Genomic DNA, 16,516 nt, shown 5'->3' on the forward strand with positions numbered 1-16,516 from the left:
ACCGTGAGCTTCCAGTACTAGGTGATTTGTCTGGATTTACAGTGACCACAATCAACTATGTGGTCAGGTAATTCACTGCTGAGGGCTTTGGATTTTCCTTTATGAACTACTGAAATGAGGTCAACTTGACTATTACTAAGGGACATTTTGCTACAAAGAATGTTAGTTTTGCTAATTCCCTTTCCAAATCTAGAATTTATTTTAACCAGGATTTTAGATGTTAAACATCAAGTAGTTTTGGTTGTTTCAAAGAAGTAACATGTTTAAGCTCACATTATTTGAAGTACTTCAGTTCCTATCCCCATGAAAATTGTATCCAGCAGCTTAAAACAGACTAGTAGTCATTATCCAATTTGATGATTTATAGTGCAACATTAATGCTCATTTTTTGTTTTACTAACATTTGGTGGATCCCACAATGAAAATTGCACTTAAAAAAAAAAAAAAAAAAAAAAAAACGCTGAAAGAGGAAGGAAATATCAAAAGAGTCTGAATAGACAACAGGCAAATCTGGTGAGCGGTCACTGAGATGTTTTAAATGTTACCAACAAAAGGACTTCTAAAACAATTTTAGGAAAAGCTTTATTTGCCATAAAAATTCATTTCTTTGGAACATACTATAGTTTGTACTTAATGAACTAAAGAATAGTTACTCAATGTGTTTAACATTTTGGGATCTAATAAAATCTTTTGTATTAAGTTCAACTGTAACATTGGCAATACAAACTCTTGAGGCTAAATTCTCATCCTGACATGACAGTGCAAGCCTGTCAAAATGTGACCCCAAAACTAGGTGTCCTTTCACTCCATTATATCTGTAAACCTGTTATGCTTTTCAGAATTTAGAAAGGCCTAAGAAAAGTACTTCTGTGATAATAAAGTATATTTTGTCAAATTTCTAGAGCTATGTAAGGATAGCGAAAATATTTGGTTCAGCAAGACATTGGGGTATCGTGCCAGGCATAATAAGCACTTTATAGCACATCTAGCCTTCCTCATTCCCTTACGCAGTGGACACCATACCTGTTTATGGAGGAGGGACCAGGCAGAGATGGTATTTAAATAAAAACCGGTAGATATAGGGTCAGAAGTCAACCCAGGCAGTTAGAATCTACAGCCTATACTGTTTGCCACCAAATCTTTGTAGATGCTTGATAAGGAATTTTGTTTGGATGGTGCCATTTTTAGATAAATGTACATTTCTTTTGGTAAATTCAGGTTAGGATCATAAGCAGTAAAATACCAAATAATCCTTTGTGTTTTGAACATGCACACTGGATGAGTGGGGAGGGGAATGACCAAGCTTCAAAATCCGAGTCTCTGTAACAATCTATCTGTACCTTTCATGTTTAATCTATACAAATGACCACAGTCCTGCATGGTAGTTTATACGCACTATTCACCCTGTCGAATTCCGACATTACTTTTATGTCCATTCTAATGCAGCAGTCACAGACTGACCCCCAGGTATGCTGAATTTGATCCACTGTTTTCTTAATTTGGATTACTTACCAATTCTTCCAATCAGGAGTGTGAAATAGAATTCTACCATTAGTAGAATCACTGCAGATGTTCCTGAATATGAAGAGCTTTTGGGGGTTGGAGGCGGCACACTATTATTTTCGTGAGCTAAGCTATCTACAGCCACTTATGTAAGTTTGAAGTTTGCAGAAATGTGGGTCTTAAAATCATATATATTATAATAAAAAATTGCTCACAAAGGAAAAACTGTTCCCCAACAATGAACATACCAAACTGGCCCATGATTAAATAGGACAATTTCAAGTTTAAGGGTGTGAAAGCAACAGAACAAAAGTTAATGAGTATCTCCCATACCTACCCCATATACAGCCTGAGAGAAGACATCAAAAGAAATGGAAGAAGTCTTCATTATAACAAGCAACTTCAGGACAAGAGTTATGCCTCATAAATCAAATGTGTAATGGACCACGAAATATGGCTATAGATTTTACCTCTATAGACTAAGAATATGAAGACCTAAATGCAAATTGTTAATACTAAAATGTCAAGCTTATTAACTGTCAAACACAAAATGTACTACCTTAATTTGCTTAAATTAGCAAACCATGAGGTGAAAATGAAAATGGAAAACTTCACACTGCTACTGGTGTCCTCTGGAACCTCTCCAGAAAGCAATGATGAAGTATGTAAAAAATAATCCGAAGACTATACACAGAAAACATACAGATATGTTCATGGTTTATTCATAAATAACCAACAATAAATTACCAAGTAAATATCCAACAAGAACCTAAAATTACAGTGAATCCTCATAAACAAAAATTGTTCTTCCAAGATTATTAAAGTGGTGAAACACTCAGATGAGCATGTTGTGTGATGAAAGGGCTACACAGTAATACATTAAAGGGCTCCCAATACCTTTGAAAATAAACATGTGGCTGGAGTCAGGGGCTCATGCCTGTAATTCCAGCACTCTAAGAGGCCAAGGCAGGAGAATCACTTGAGCCCAAGGGGTTTGAGACCAGCCTGGGCAACACAGCGAGACCCCATTGCTACAAAAAAATTTAATTAGCCAAGCATGATGCTATACACCTGTACTCTCAGCTGTCAAGAGGCTGAGGTGGGAAGATCACTTGAGCCCAGGAGTTTGAGGCTGCAGTGAGCTGACTGCACCATTATACTCCAGCCTGGGTGACAGAGGATGAGCACATGCACATACACATAAAAAACTGGAAAAACCACCTCTGAGTGAATAGCAAGACTATAGATCTCAATTGTATGTGCAATTTTATAATTTCCAAAGTCTACATGATGGACACATACTTTATAATCAACATACTTTAAAATACTAAAACTACAAAATGATATACCTCCACGAATATACCCAATGTTTTGTTTTTTGAGCCAAGAGTGTCAGTCCGTCACCCAGGTTGGAGTGTAGTGATACGATCTTGGCTCACTGCAGCCTCCGCTTCCTGGATTCAAGGGGTTCTGCCTCGGTCTCCCTAATAGGGTGTGCCATCATGCCTGGCTTTTTCGTACTTTTAGTAGAGACAGGGTTTCACCATGTTGGCCAGGCTGGTCTCGAACTCCTGACCTTGAGTGATCTGCCCACTGTGGCCTCTCAAAGTGCTGGGATTACAGGTATGAGCCACAGTGCCCAGCCACTTTTATTCTGAAAGATATTGGGAGCCCTTTTACATATTGTTAAGTAATCCTTTTACCATACAACATTAAATATGGAATAAAAGTCGCTTTTTCCAAGCACATATGCTAATGAACAGACCTGAATATAAATCTGTGGTTGAACTGTTATTCTCTTTCACCATAAAAATGGCTACGCAAGGCCGGGCGCAGTGGCTAACGCCTATAATCCCAGCACTTGGGAAGCAGGCAGATCACAAGGTCAGGAGATCCAGAACATCTTGGCCAACATGGTGAAACCGTCTCTACTAAAAATACAAAAATTGGCCGGGCATGGTGGCACGCACCTATAGTCCCAGCTACTCTGGAGGCTGAGGAAGGAGAACCACTTAAACCCGGGAGGCCGAGGTTGCAGTGAGCCAAGATCACACCACTGCACTCCAGCCTGGGCGACGAGTGAAACTCCATCTCAAAAAAAAAAAAGAACAAAGTCTCCACAAGCACATTATAACCAGTTCAAAAGATAATATTGACATAAGGATGAGACTACACAATCATCTTTTCTGAAAATGGATAATAGAAATAAACTCTTATCCAAAATTATCCAGAATCAGTGGTGGGATAAGGGTGAAGTCCAAATTTTCATTAACTTTCTAGGCTTACAGTACCAATACAAACCACACAAAATTATCTTTCACTATTCAGAAGGCAATTTCAGAACCTTGCCATGTGCCTCAAATTAGCAACAGTTAACTACATGGTACTAAAGGCATAATGGTAGCTAACATTCACTGGATGCTGATATGAACAAAGCACTGTTTCAGGTAACATACCTGTACCCCATTAAAACTTTTTAAGTATCTACCATAATTTAACCCCACTTTACACATTAGGAAACTGGGGCCCAAGGTCACACAGCTGGTTAGTGGGGTAGAGCCGAGACTGGCACTTAGGTGCCTGAAGTCTGGCTGCAGAACCAAGGTTCTTAACCACTAGGCTATGAAATAGTAAATTTATTATTTCATTGTGCTTTTTTAAAGAGGTGAAAAGTGGTCAGCATTTTAGTCATTCTCCTGACAGTTGTAAGAATCAAAATGTGGGCAAGAGGGGCAGAGCATGGGAAAGACTGTAATCCAGAAGCCATATACCCAGTTATTTGCTGTGATTTAGAGTATAACTCTACCACACTTAAAAATGACAACACACAGCTTTCTGCTATATAATTAAAGTACGGAATGAAGCAGGAAAATAACTTTGGATTTTATCAAACTTAGAGCTAAAGCAGACACAGTAAGATTTTTTTTAATTTGCCAGAAATTCTTTTAATGAGAATTATAAAAGACCAAAAACATTTTTTTGCAAACTGCCTTTTTAAACAAATGATTTGCTTTTAATTACAAATACTGTGCATGACGATGCCTTCTTTTGCAAAACCAATAAATACAAGAACAAATTTTAAACATGTGATTTATCCAAGATATTTGAAAAAGGAAACAAAAGCCTGATTTGCAGTACTTATAAAAATCAATTTATTCTCTAACCTTTCAAAGATTAAGCTCAAAGGTGTGACTCATCCGTAGAGGAGAGAAAGAGAGAGACCATCTTACAGATGCTTTAAATAGCTTTTGATCATTTTTCCGATGTCACCTTTACTTTCTGGAACTCATAGCTTCACAAAGTAGCTGATTTTAAAATATTTCTAATGAACTGATTAATGGGGGAAAAGAAAATATTGAACACATGTTATAAACTTTTACCATAACAAGTATGCATATCAAAAGACACTAACTTTAAAATGGTACAAAAAAAGTGAAGAAAAACCTGAATTACAGAAAGGAAAGTCAAATTTATTTAATGAAAAACTAAAATTAATAAAAATTAGCAAATACACACACAAAAAAGCACACAGCAGCACTATGTATTGACTCACAAAGGGGAAAAGCAGTGGCCCATGACCACTCAAGATGGCTTGTCAGTTAAAGGAAAAAAACCCAAACACGCACACACCCACGCACGCACACACTCCCACGCAAAAACAAAACAAAACAAAAAAACTATTTTTCAACAATACAATCAATCTACAACAAACACAAAACTCAGAATTATTTTACAATGCTTCCTTTCTTAATACAAAAGATGCCCATCTTGGGTGTATATACATATATTTTTTCAGTGGTTTACTGTTGACTTATTTTTAAATATATTAGTGTTACTACATGCAACTGTTTCCTGTATTTAACAGCCTTTCCTTTCATTTACCTTCATGTGTCTAGCTTCCACCTACCAAAAGAATTTTAGGTTGGCAGGCAGATGGGTGCCTTATTTTCTGTGAAACTGAAGTTTTAAACACTGGCCAGAAAATGTTTGATTGCCATTTCAACACATGGAAATAGTTACATTGATGCCTAAATTGCCATTTTCTGCAAAAAGCTGTGCAATGCTGGTGTCAAAGACTAGGCAGTCGCTATTCATAATGGCTGTTGCAATTCCTTCATGAATAGATCGAGGAGTCGCTTCCCAAGTCAATCGTCGCCTGTGACCATTTAGCTCAAGTCGGTAAGCAAAATTTTCAGCTTGCTTGCGTGTTCCTATCAGCTGTACGATTGCAAAGAACTGCTGGTGACCATCGTATTTTTCCTGTTTCTCCAAGACTAACATGAAGTGAAAGCCAAAACAGGACTGCATCATCACCCAGTCAACAGCACCAGGAAGATTAATGTCTGTAGCAAGGAAAACTATATCCTCTCCCTGTAGGGTTGTAATGGACTTATGCTGATGCATCAGATGGGGCATTACAGCATCCAAAGAGCCTTGCCATTTACAGGAAGCACCAGGGCACGGACAGGAATAAGGCCTAAACTCACAGAGCTCTTCGTGGTCTGCTTTTTCTGTGTGTGGCAGAGTTATTTCACATCCAGAAGAGGCATATTTACAGGGGAAAAGTACTGAATTAGCCACTTTCTCCATAGCCAAGTTGCGAATGGATCCCAAAGGGCCCCGGCAAGTTGGACAACATGTGAGTTTTGGGCGACAGTTGCTACAAACAAGATGGCCACTCTGACATTGAAGAATGGGTGGTAACACATAGTCAAAGCAGACTGGACACTCAAAAAGACTCGCCAAGTCATTGTTGGATGCAGTTGTGCCAGTCAGGGCAGGCACCCTCTGGGATGGTGGACACTTCGAGGTACCGGTAGGTAATGCTGTAGCAGTCTGACGGCTCATTTCTGAAATAAATACATAAGGAGGCAGGAGAAAAATAATTATAACCATGACTTATTTTACAAATAATGTTTACATGCCAGAAGTACTTTTAAAGTTTCATGCAAAATTTACTGAGCAAAAGAGAAAGAAAAATAAATAGAATTTAAAAAGTAACATACTAAAAAATAAAATTACACTGAATGTGCACTTTATTAGGATCTGTACACTGGATAAGCTCTCTTTTCAAAATATTCCGGAAAACATTTGGAACTCCCTTAATCGTCTTTGGATAGACTACATGGAATAATAAATGCTAAAATAGAAGACGGACCATAAACAACTAGAGAAACTATACAAGGAACTGAAGTTTAATCGAATCCGTTTTGCTAGGACTCTCTCCCTGAGATTCCCTTACTCTTATTTCTTTCTAATTTGGAGTCAGCTATTGATAGGTATAGGGAGTTACAGGTGAAGTCCTGGATAAAATCGGCACTCATATTCACACGGTCTGCATCCGAGGACTTCACCACAGCCATGGATTGAAAATATTCAGAAAAATTTACAAATAATACAAAATTTTTAAAATACAGTCTATAACAACTATTTACATATTATTTACATTGCATTAAGTAATCCAGAGATAATTTAAATTATACAGGAGAATATGCACATACATATACGACACCATTTTCTATCAGGGACTTGAGCATCCTCAGGTTTTGGTATGGGGAAGGGGGTCCTAGAACTAATCTTCCGAGGATACCGCGGGACAAGTGTAGTTCCAATGCCAAAGAATCAGAGAACCTTCCATTAACTCTTCTTAATGGTAAGCCATTATCTACTCTAGAGGTGTACTTTGGGAATGAGGGGAGGGGTCACAAGGGGAAAGGTCTGCTGCCATCCCATTATCCATCTTTACCTAATTAAGTCTTCCCCCCAAATTATCATCAGCCAGGTATTAATCTTATTTCTTACTGATTAGTGCCCACCTCAAGAGTGAGGGGATGTACTCGCTAGTGAAGGTAGCAAAAATATAAAAATAAACACACAACAAAGGTGAAGGGAGACATAGGAGAAATGGAGGGCCATCTCAAAACTTTTTAGTCTAGTAGAGAAAGTACATCTTTCTGTTCCACTTTCAATCCACAATATGTATCAGACATAATGAACAAAGGAGGAGAGTCAGGAAGAGACAGTGAAAAAGGAAAGAATAAAGATGATAGCACGGCAGAGATAATATACCATACTGGGGGTGGGGGATGAAGTCAACAGGTGAAGAACCCCTTGCAGCCTAGGGTTCTCCAGCGTTGCTGAAACATTCATCAGCAGAGTAATCAACATTATTTAACAGGTAAATGTCATCTGGAAGAAATAATCGACAATGTAACTAGTCAAGCTGAGTCAAACATAAAACAAGCAACTTTTCCCAGGAAGCTACCTGGGCTGGGATATTGCAGGCCACTATTTGTCTTGGGGGTGAAAAAAAGATCAGTCGATGTCCTAAGAGTGCACTCCTAGTAACTCTACTAAGCCATATTCTTTTTTTTTTTTTTTTTTTTTTGAGATGGAGTTTTGCTCTTGTTGCCCAGGCTGGAGTACAATGGCGCCTGCTCACTGCAACCTCTGCCTCCCAGGTTCAAGCAATTCTCCTGCCTCAGCCTCAAAAGCAGCTGGGATTACAAGTGCCCACCACCATGCCCGACTAATTTTTGTATTTTTAGTAGAGACGGGGTTTCACCATGGCTGGTCTCAAACTCCTGACCTCGTGATTCCCCAGCCTCGGCGTCCCAAAGTGCTGGGATTACAGGCATTAGCCACTGCGCCCGGCCACTAAGCCATATTACAAAATTAAAGCTTCAAAATTAATGTTTTAATTCAATTACAGTCATTATTCTGTTGCAGGGAACTTTTAAGAAACAATGTTGGTTACCAATGTGACCAAGTAAATGCAACTTGGTTTCTAGATTACCCAAGTGGTTACCAACTGATAGCTTAAATGAGGGCTTAGGGTGAAGGAAAAATAAAGATTAATTCCACATCACTAAAAGGATATTTTAAAGTTCAAGAGGCAACAAAAGTGACAGAATTCCATCATAATGTGTCTCATCATACGGACCCAGAACATGAATCAACTCTCATCTTCTGAAGCCCAGTGTGACCCAGGTGTTCTGTCCCCTGACAAAGGACTATAAAGGAGCTCTCCTGTAATCCAGTTTCCCTCTGAGTAGATTCTTTGTATATATGACATCCATTTTATGTCACTTGTAAAACAGTGGGCTCAGTATTGCCAAAACACCCTGGCTGTATGCTGTATGCCTACTGCATGGTCCAGTTTACTTCAGTAAGCAGCATAACAATTACAAAGTGGTTCCTTGGGCACAAAACAGTCTAGTCAACCAATGTCTTTCAGATTACTAAACCAAACCAAGGAATCACATCCAAGGGCAGTAAACTCAGTTTATATTTAACACAACATAGCTACAGACCAAGAAAAACACTGTTGTTCACAATTTCTTGACCTAGCAATAGTTATACATTTATCATCAACAGTTCAGGCTCACAATACATCTTTACCATTTTCCAAACACTATAGAAAGCACATTTTAACTCCTATTCAAAGTGTGAAAAAGAACTGAAATGTGAACGGTATTTCTTGTGAATGGAGGTATTACAGGACAGCAACTGCTAAAGCCTCTCAAAGCTCCAAGGGTGGAACCCAGCTCCATCTTGAAACAGAAAAGGAATCCCAACCACACAGCCGCCCTGCAGTAGGAACTAAGGACAGCCCTGCAGAAGTCATGACGTAACCTGAAGTTTGATTTAAACATAAAAAAGCACAGCAACCCAAATGAAACATGACTGAGAACCTCGGAAACGGCTGGATTCTGCTGCAGCCATTCCCTAAGCCAGACAGGTTCCACTGACTAATAGCGTTCAAGCTTCACAGCCTCAGCAACCTATCCTCTTAATGTCAATACCTTTTCTCTTCCTTGTCCTGGCCGCTGGTAAACATGTGAACAAGACTCCCCTCCAGGAGTACAGAGAAGGTGGAGTAGCCTTTCCCGTCATGAGAAGTCAGGCCGCGCATTGCGTTTCCCCCAAGAAGTAAAGGAACAGGCCCCTCCTGGGCACTTTCTGCTCCTAAGCACAGAAGACCCAAATTCGCGTCTGAGGTCAGGATCCAAATATCCATTTACTTCTCAGAAGCACGAGTTACAGAGGTGGAGAAAGGAAGCCTTCCCATCCCCAGGAGGCAACCACACCTCCCTGTGAGCTCAAATTCGGCTGCATCTCCAAAAATGGGAGCCACAGCTGCGCTGTCCTCCAGTGTGCCCTAAGCTTTCGTCTGTCTCCCAAGTTTGTCTTCTCCAGATTCACTCCGTAGGCTACTGCCCAGCTCCGGTGGAGGCCGGGGATGCAGGGGGCGACGCGCTCGCTGCGAAGGAAGTGCGCTCCCTGAGCCAGCTCAGGGGCTACTGCAGAAGCCTGCCTGCTGGAGAGCCATTTGGAGCCTCGGCCGGGGCTGGGCCTGCGTTGGGAACGCCCACTCCAACCCGGGGCGCCAGGGCCAGCTCAGGGCGCGCAGCGCGCAGGGCGGTGCCCGTCTTGCTCGCGCAGGGGTGGGGCTGTGCCCGCAAGCCCCGCCCCGCAGCCCAGGGCGGGGCCCCGCCACCCCGCAGTTGACCCCATCCCACCCCAGCGACATCGAACCTTCCTCAGCATTTCCACCAGTTTAAAATTAGGTAGAACCATGCTGTTTTCGGTAGGTCACAACAGTGGAATATCGGCAGTTTCTCACGGTTTCGATCTAAGAGCTACAGCGTATCTGGGAAATGCGTGCCCACACCGGCGCTACATTCCCGGTTCATCGTGCAAACTCTAAATTTTTAGAGTGAAAACATTCTCCCTAATTCATTCAACAGCTATTTACCGGGCATCAACTACCATATTTACTCAATTCTAGCTCACTTCATTTCTACTCCTATGGGCACTATATTTTAAACTCTCCTTCCCCGCTGTGAAAAGACTTCGCAGGAAAAGTTGTAAGCACACTTCTGCCACATTAAACTCCTACTTAAACCTCCTAAGAGATTATACTCTTCCCACTCTGGGAAAGCCATCTTAAATGGCCTCATTAAACACAGAGTAGCTTGTTTTGTTTTTAAACAAGCATTACCCTTGCCCCAATAAAGTCCTGGGCCTCAGATTTGCATTGCATCAGCTAGTGCGTGCAGAGGTTTAACCTGTCATTACATCATGCTTAGGGCAGCCTCCAAATGCAGCAAGAGCTGGCAGTGAGGAGTGAACCCAATGCAAGGAACTGCAGATTACCCACTTTCAGCAAGAAATTTTAACTCTACCCACTTCCTCACTCTATTAACAGTGTGTCCAATCACCTCAACCTCATTTTACAATACAGGCTACACAAAACAACATTAGGAAAAGAAATATAATTGAAAAGAGACACAGTCGTGCCAGAACTATTTTTTTTTTCTTTTTTCTTGAGATGGGGTCTCACTGTTGCCCAGGTCTGAGTGCAGTGGCACAATCTACACTCACTGCAGCCTGGGTCTTCTGGGCTCCAGCAATCCTCCCACCTCAATCTCCCCAGTAGCTAAGGCCACAGGCTGGCACCACCACTCTCGCTAATTTTCTTTGTATTTTTTGTAGAGACAGGGAGTCCCCATGTTGCCCAGGTTGGTCTCGAACTCCTGGACTGAAGCAATCTGCCTGCTTGGCCTCCCAAAGTACTGAGCCACTGTGCCTGGTCTGTATTTTTATTTTCTAATATTTATTCATTCAACAGGTCTTAAATTTCCCTAGAGAAGAAAATTTCATATATTTTAGAGAAACTTCCACAGAACTATGAGAGAACCAAAATGTATACAACAAAAAGATGACTGATTATTTCTCAAGCAAAAGATATTTCACTGTTTACCAAACTCCAAAAGATCTGTACAGAGCCTTACAGCACACTCTGAAAACCACTCATCTATAGACAGGCCCCTCTACTTAATTAAGTTAGAAAAGTGGAAGCATTCTAGAGTCATCTACACTTGGATTCAAACCCAGGCTCCCCTAGTTATTCAGCTGTAAAACTGGACTGTTTCCAGACTCAAATGGCTTTTGTCTAGATTGAGATGGGTAATTTATGTGTATCACGGGTGGTACATATTCCAGAATATTTAAGTTTAGAGCTGAGACCGGATTTAATTGCCAAGTCATCAATTAGAAACTTAGAATTTGTAGATTCCAAGACACACACTCCAAAAGATGCCTTAAGCTTGCAAAGGTGATCAAACATGTCTGCCAAGAATCAACCACCATTTAATTTTTAGCACAATAAACCTTAATTCTCAACTGGGTAGAATATTTATTTACACTAGTTTTACAAACCGCTGAAAAGTTCACAGAAGTACCTTAAGACAAGCCCACAGAATCCAAAAACTGGCAAAAATCCCAAACTTACCAAGAATGCACTATTACCGATACTTTCTAAAGCCTACGTCCCAAGCCCAGTTTGGTATATAGTTTAAGTAGATGTCAATCTAAATAAAAACATTTTAGAATCAGCCTTTAATGTTGTCTTAGTAATTTCAGAGCATTCAGCCACTGATTTACCATGCATACTTAACAGTAGAAAGATAAACTTTTATTCTCAATTCCACGTGGCAATCTTTGTTTCCTTTTATAAATTACTTATAAAAGTTTAAAATGGAGAAATGTAGTCAGATATGGAAAAAAAAGCATAATATATTGTAAATGAAGTTACAAATAGAACATAGGAGGGATGGGGTGAGAAATCAAGAGGACTACAACATCAGACCAATGAATCAGTTATCTGTATGAGGATACTGGTGATTTTTAGCTATCTTTTCTCCAAAGGGGACAATAAACTGCTTTATAAAGTCTGATTAACAACTATGAAAATAGTCAAAATGAGCAAAAAATAAAACATGTTTATTCTTAATTTAGTAAAAAACAACAACAACAGTTGGCCGGGCGCGGTGGCTCAAGCCTGTAATCCTAGCACTTTGGGAGGCCGAGATGGGCGGATCACGAGGTCAGGAGATCGAGACCATCCTGGCTAACCCGGTGAAACCCCGTCTCTAGTAAAAAAAATACAAAAAAATAGCCGGGCGAGGTGGCGAGCATCTGTAGTCCCAGCTACTCGGGAGGCTGAGGCAGGAGAATGGCGTAAACCCGGGAGGCGGAGCTTGCAGTGAGCCGAGATCCGGCCACTGCACTCCAGGCTGGGCGACAGAGCGAGACTCCGTCTCAAAAAAAAAAAAAAAAAAAAAGCAACAACAACAACAAAAAAGAGCCGGGCACGGTGGCTCATGCCTATGATCCCAGCACTTTGGGAGGCTGAGGCGGGTGGATCACCTGAGGTCAGCAGTTCAAGACCATCCTGGCCAACACGGTGATACTTTGTCTCTACAAAGTAAATACAAAAATTAGCTGGGCATGGTGGCGTGTACCTGTAATCCCAGCTAAGGGAGGCTGAGGCGGAAGAATCACTTGAACCTGGGAAGTGGAGGCTGCAGTGAGCCAAGATCGTGCCACTGTACTCCAGCCTGGGCCACAGAGCAAGACTCCGTCTCAAAAAAAATAAATAAATAAGGATAGGATGCGATTATCACTACCCCACCTCTAGTAACAAAAAAATTATTCTTAGAAACAATAAAATATAAAGTACAGGTATCAGATTACAAATTTGCTCTTTCCATTAGAAATCTTAATTAAATAAAACTCCTCCATTCAAAACACTAAGGTTTTTCTTGTTCCCAGAATGCCTTTTGGTTAAAAGGGTGCTTTCCAAACTCATCTGACATTGTGGCAGGTATTATGTAGAAAATGTTTTACGTTAAATTTACGTTAATTAAACACTGCTTCTATTTTAAGATTTATTTGCTTCTCACACAATGACAATATTAAGGCAAGTCTCTTAAAAATTCAACGAGTTAAAAATGCCAAAAGTTAAAAACTCAAACACTGTTACAAGATAATGAGGACAATAAACAATCTATAGTTTCCAGAACTGTAGCAAAGCAATAAAATGATTTCTTAAAAACTGTATGTTTTTCCTAAAACCTCCATTTTTCCTGAAGATAATTCTGAAAACTTTTCAGCTACAGAAGAAGTTACTAATAGGTCTAGACAGATTGATTATTGGAGATGAGGGAAACCCAGGAAAACTGCTGTCAACAGAAGACAGAGGAAAGGCAAATCCCGACTTAAATGCGTTCAAAGCAAAATACAACCCCTTGCTAAATCATTTTATTTTGAGGCTTCCAACCAAGCTAAACATTAGCATATACATGGGGTTTGGTGGCTCATACCTGTAATCCCAGCACTTTGGGAGGATCACTTGAGCCCAGGAATTTGAGACCAGCCTAGGCAATATACTGAGACCTCATCTCTACAAAAAAAAAATACAAAAAAATTAGCTGGGTGTGGTGGCATCTGCTGTAGAGCCAGCTACTTGGGAGGCTGAGGTGGGAGGCTCATCTGAGTCTGGGACGTAAAGGCTGCAATGAGCTATGTCTGTGCAACAGAGTGAGACTCTGTCTGGGAAACAATAAAATAAAGTGTAACATCCCCCCCCAAAACAATGCAAGCCCTTCAGCATGCCAATAGGAAAACTTTCCCTTTCCCACCAGGCACAATAAAGATTGTACTAAACTCCTAACTTTGTCAAAGCAATTAATCAAACCTAACTACCCTTGAATCCTTAATTTTGTGGTGTAATCACAATACTTCAAAGAAAGTTTCTGAAAGGATTACGGAAGTGATTAACTCTCCATCTTAGTCTAAGTCTGAAGCTCTCGCATAAATTCCGCAGCTTTGAATCCTGGTCACAACCCCTCTTCCCTAAGAACTAAGTAAACTATGCTCACTGTCTTCTGCTATTCAGTGATGTAGGTGAAAAGCCTAATGCCATTTTCATTCTCAACCCTTTGCAGATAACTTTCTGATATGCTAAAGCATTTTCCAAAATATACAGGTATCCTCAATCTCCAGCAAGTGAACAGAGACTGATGGCAAGAATGGCCACTCCCTTCCCTTTCCCTTAAGTAGGAAGAGCCACATAAATTCTGATTACATTACTCTTGTAACTTCTTAACTCCCCCTATATAAGTTTTCATGCTTAATTTTCACATCTTTCCTTGGACCTTGATTGTTGGTTGTCTAAACACAGAGGCAAAGTGGAGACTTCCCTTTATTCTCATTAATGAAGAACTGCCCCAAACACGTATTAAGCACCTACTAAGTGCCAGGTATACTCCTCAATGGTTTACATATGTTCTCATTTAACCTTTCCAAAGACCAAAGTTAGACATTTATCTCCACCTTACTTAAGAAAATAGATTTCAAGGCCAGGTGTGGTGGCTCCCACCTGTAATCCCAACAACTTTGGAAGGTCAAGGCTGGCGGGATCACTTGAGGTCAGGAGTTTGAGATCCGCCTGGCCAACGTGGTGAAAACTTGTCTCTACTAAAAATACCAAAATCAGCCAGGTGTGGTGGCAGGTGCCTGTAATCCCAGCTACTCAGGAGGCTGAGGCACAAGAATCGCTTGAACCCGGGAGGGGGAGGTTGCAGTGAGCAAGATTGCACCATTGCACTCCAGTCTGGGCAACATGAGTGAAACTCCATCTCAAAAAAACAAAAAACAAAAAACGAGTAAGAGCAAGCTGGCACATGCCTGTAGTCTCAGCTACTCAAGAGGCTGAAGAGGAAGGATCATGTGAGCCCAAGAGTTCAAGGCTGTACTGCACCATGATTGTGTCTGTGAACAGCTACTGCACTCCAGCCTGGGCAATACAGCGCCTTGAAATAAATACGAGCACGGCCAGATGTTTTGCTGTCTCTAATCTCATCTTCTTTTGAATAACCCTAAAAGACAGTATGTATGTTCTCCTTACTTACCCTGGTATGAAATATTTAATTTACCATTCAAAACATCTTGTCCATATTTACAAAAAGTTGTCAAGAAAATAAACTTCCTAACGTCTTTAAATTAAACCTTTACTTTCCATCAAAGTGATAGAATCACATATTCTAAGTCTGCCATTAAATTATTAGATATGAAATCAAAGCAAAGTGAGTACCATGGAGACGAAAGAGCAGAGAAGAGCAACAGAACCAGGCAGAGGGTCAAACAGGCTTTTTCAACCTTTTATTTCACACCACACATTACTAAAAAAATTTAAATAACCTTAAAACTTCTTAGCAACACACCTGAAATTAAAATTATTGAAACTATGTCAGTCTTGATTACGAGCTAATCTGCAATATAACCAAGTCTCAGTGTCTAGATAAAAGCATTCAAATACTACTTACTTAGTTATCTGAATACAACCATTTACTACCTTGTGTTTTATATTCTCTCAGGATACAAAATTCTCAAATATTCCAGTGCACACTTGCTCTTATACTCCATCTTGGCATTTAAGCTGTGCTTTTTAAAACCTTACTTATAAAATTCATGGTACCTAGTTCTACACTCTACTATACAACACATTCAACTTCACATTCCATCTGACAAATCTGGCAGGTAAGCATGTACACACACACACACACAAAGAAAAAAATTTTTACAGCAGATCAAAATTAGCAGTAATCTACAGAGTTTGTGATACTACACTAAGCATAAAAGAGCATATTGCTAGAAAGACTAAAGAAATTAAAGAAACAGGGTAAAAAGTCACATTAGCGAGTCCAATACATTTTGACTGATGACTCTTTACTAGTGAAATAGAAAAAAAGTAATGGAATTTATAGGAAAGAAATGCCATCTTTTAAAAAATCATGGAGCCTTATTAAAATTCAATTATATTCAGTTGAAATAGTTACAATCTGTGTTGACAAAAGCAGTACCACCTGAAACTCTAGCCAAACCATTTTAGTTACTTCAACTAAGGATGTAACACAAGAATTAACAACCTATACTAATTTCCCTCAAACTAAGGAGTTTCACAAGGAGTTCACATTTCTCTAAAAATTTAATATTTTACTTTTGTGTTTTTAATAGTCTAAAAAACATATCAGCACATTCTGAATCATCTGAATACACCTGCTAGCCATGTAATTAAATGCCTCTATTCATATTTATGGCCACACGGGCTCTAAGTTGGTCCTATAGTACTCTAATTACACAAGCTAAAGAGAAAAACTGAGGT

At 40.0% G+C, this 16,516-nt stretch overlaps 1 protein-coding gene across 2 annotated transcripts in view; it reads right to left on the reverse strand.

Moving 5' to 3' along the window:
- Positions 1-4,422: 4,422 nt before the first annotated feature.
- SIAH1 (siah E3 ubiquitin protein ligase 1) overlaps positions 4,423-16,516 on the reverse strand; it is a 37,415-nt gene continuing 25,321 nt past the window's right edge. Inside the window, exons 1-2 of one of the 2 annotated variants that reach the window (XM_011989136.1) lie at positions 9,309-9,821; positions 4,423-6,353 (exon numbers count right to left, since the gene is read on the reverse strand). In XM_011989136.1, the coding sequence (XP_011844526.1) occupies positions 5,503-6,353; positions 9,309-9,399 (942 nt within the window). In that variant the 5' untranslated portion in view covers positions 9,400-9,821 and the 3' untranslated portion in view covers positions 4,423-5,502. Of the gene's footprint in view, positions 6,354-9,308; positions 9,822-16,516 lie in introns of those variants that run through there. The other variant, XM_011989137.1, reaches the window with a different exon arrangement.

Source organism: Mandrillus leucophaeus, unplaced genomic scaffold, assembly GCF_000951045.1.
Source record: "Mandrillus leucophaeus isolate KB7577 unplaced genomic scaffold, Mleu.le_1.0 Scaffold348, whole genome shotgun sequence".
Classification (NCBI taxonomy): domain Eukaryota; kingdom Metazoa; phylum Chordata; class Mammalia; order Primates; family Cercopithecidae; genus Mandrillus; species Mandrillus leucophaeus.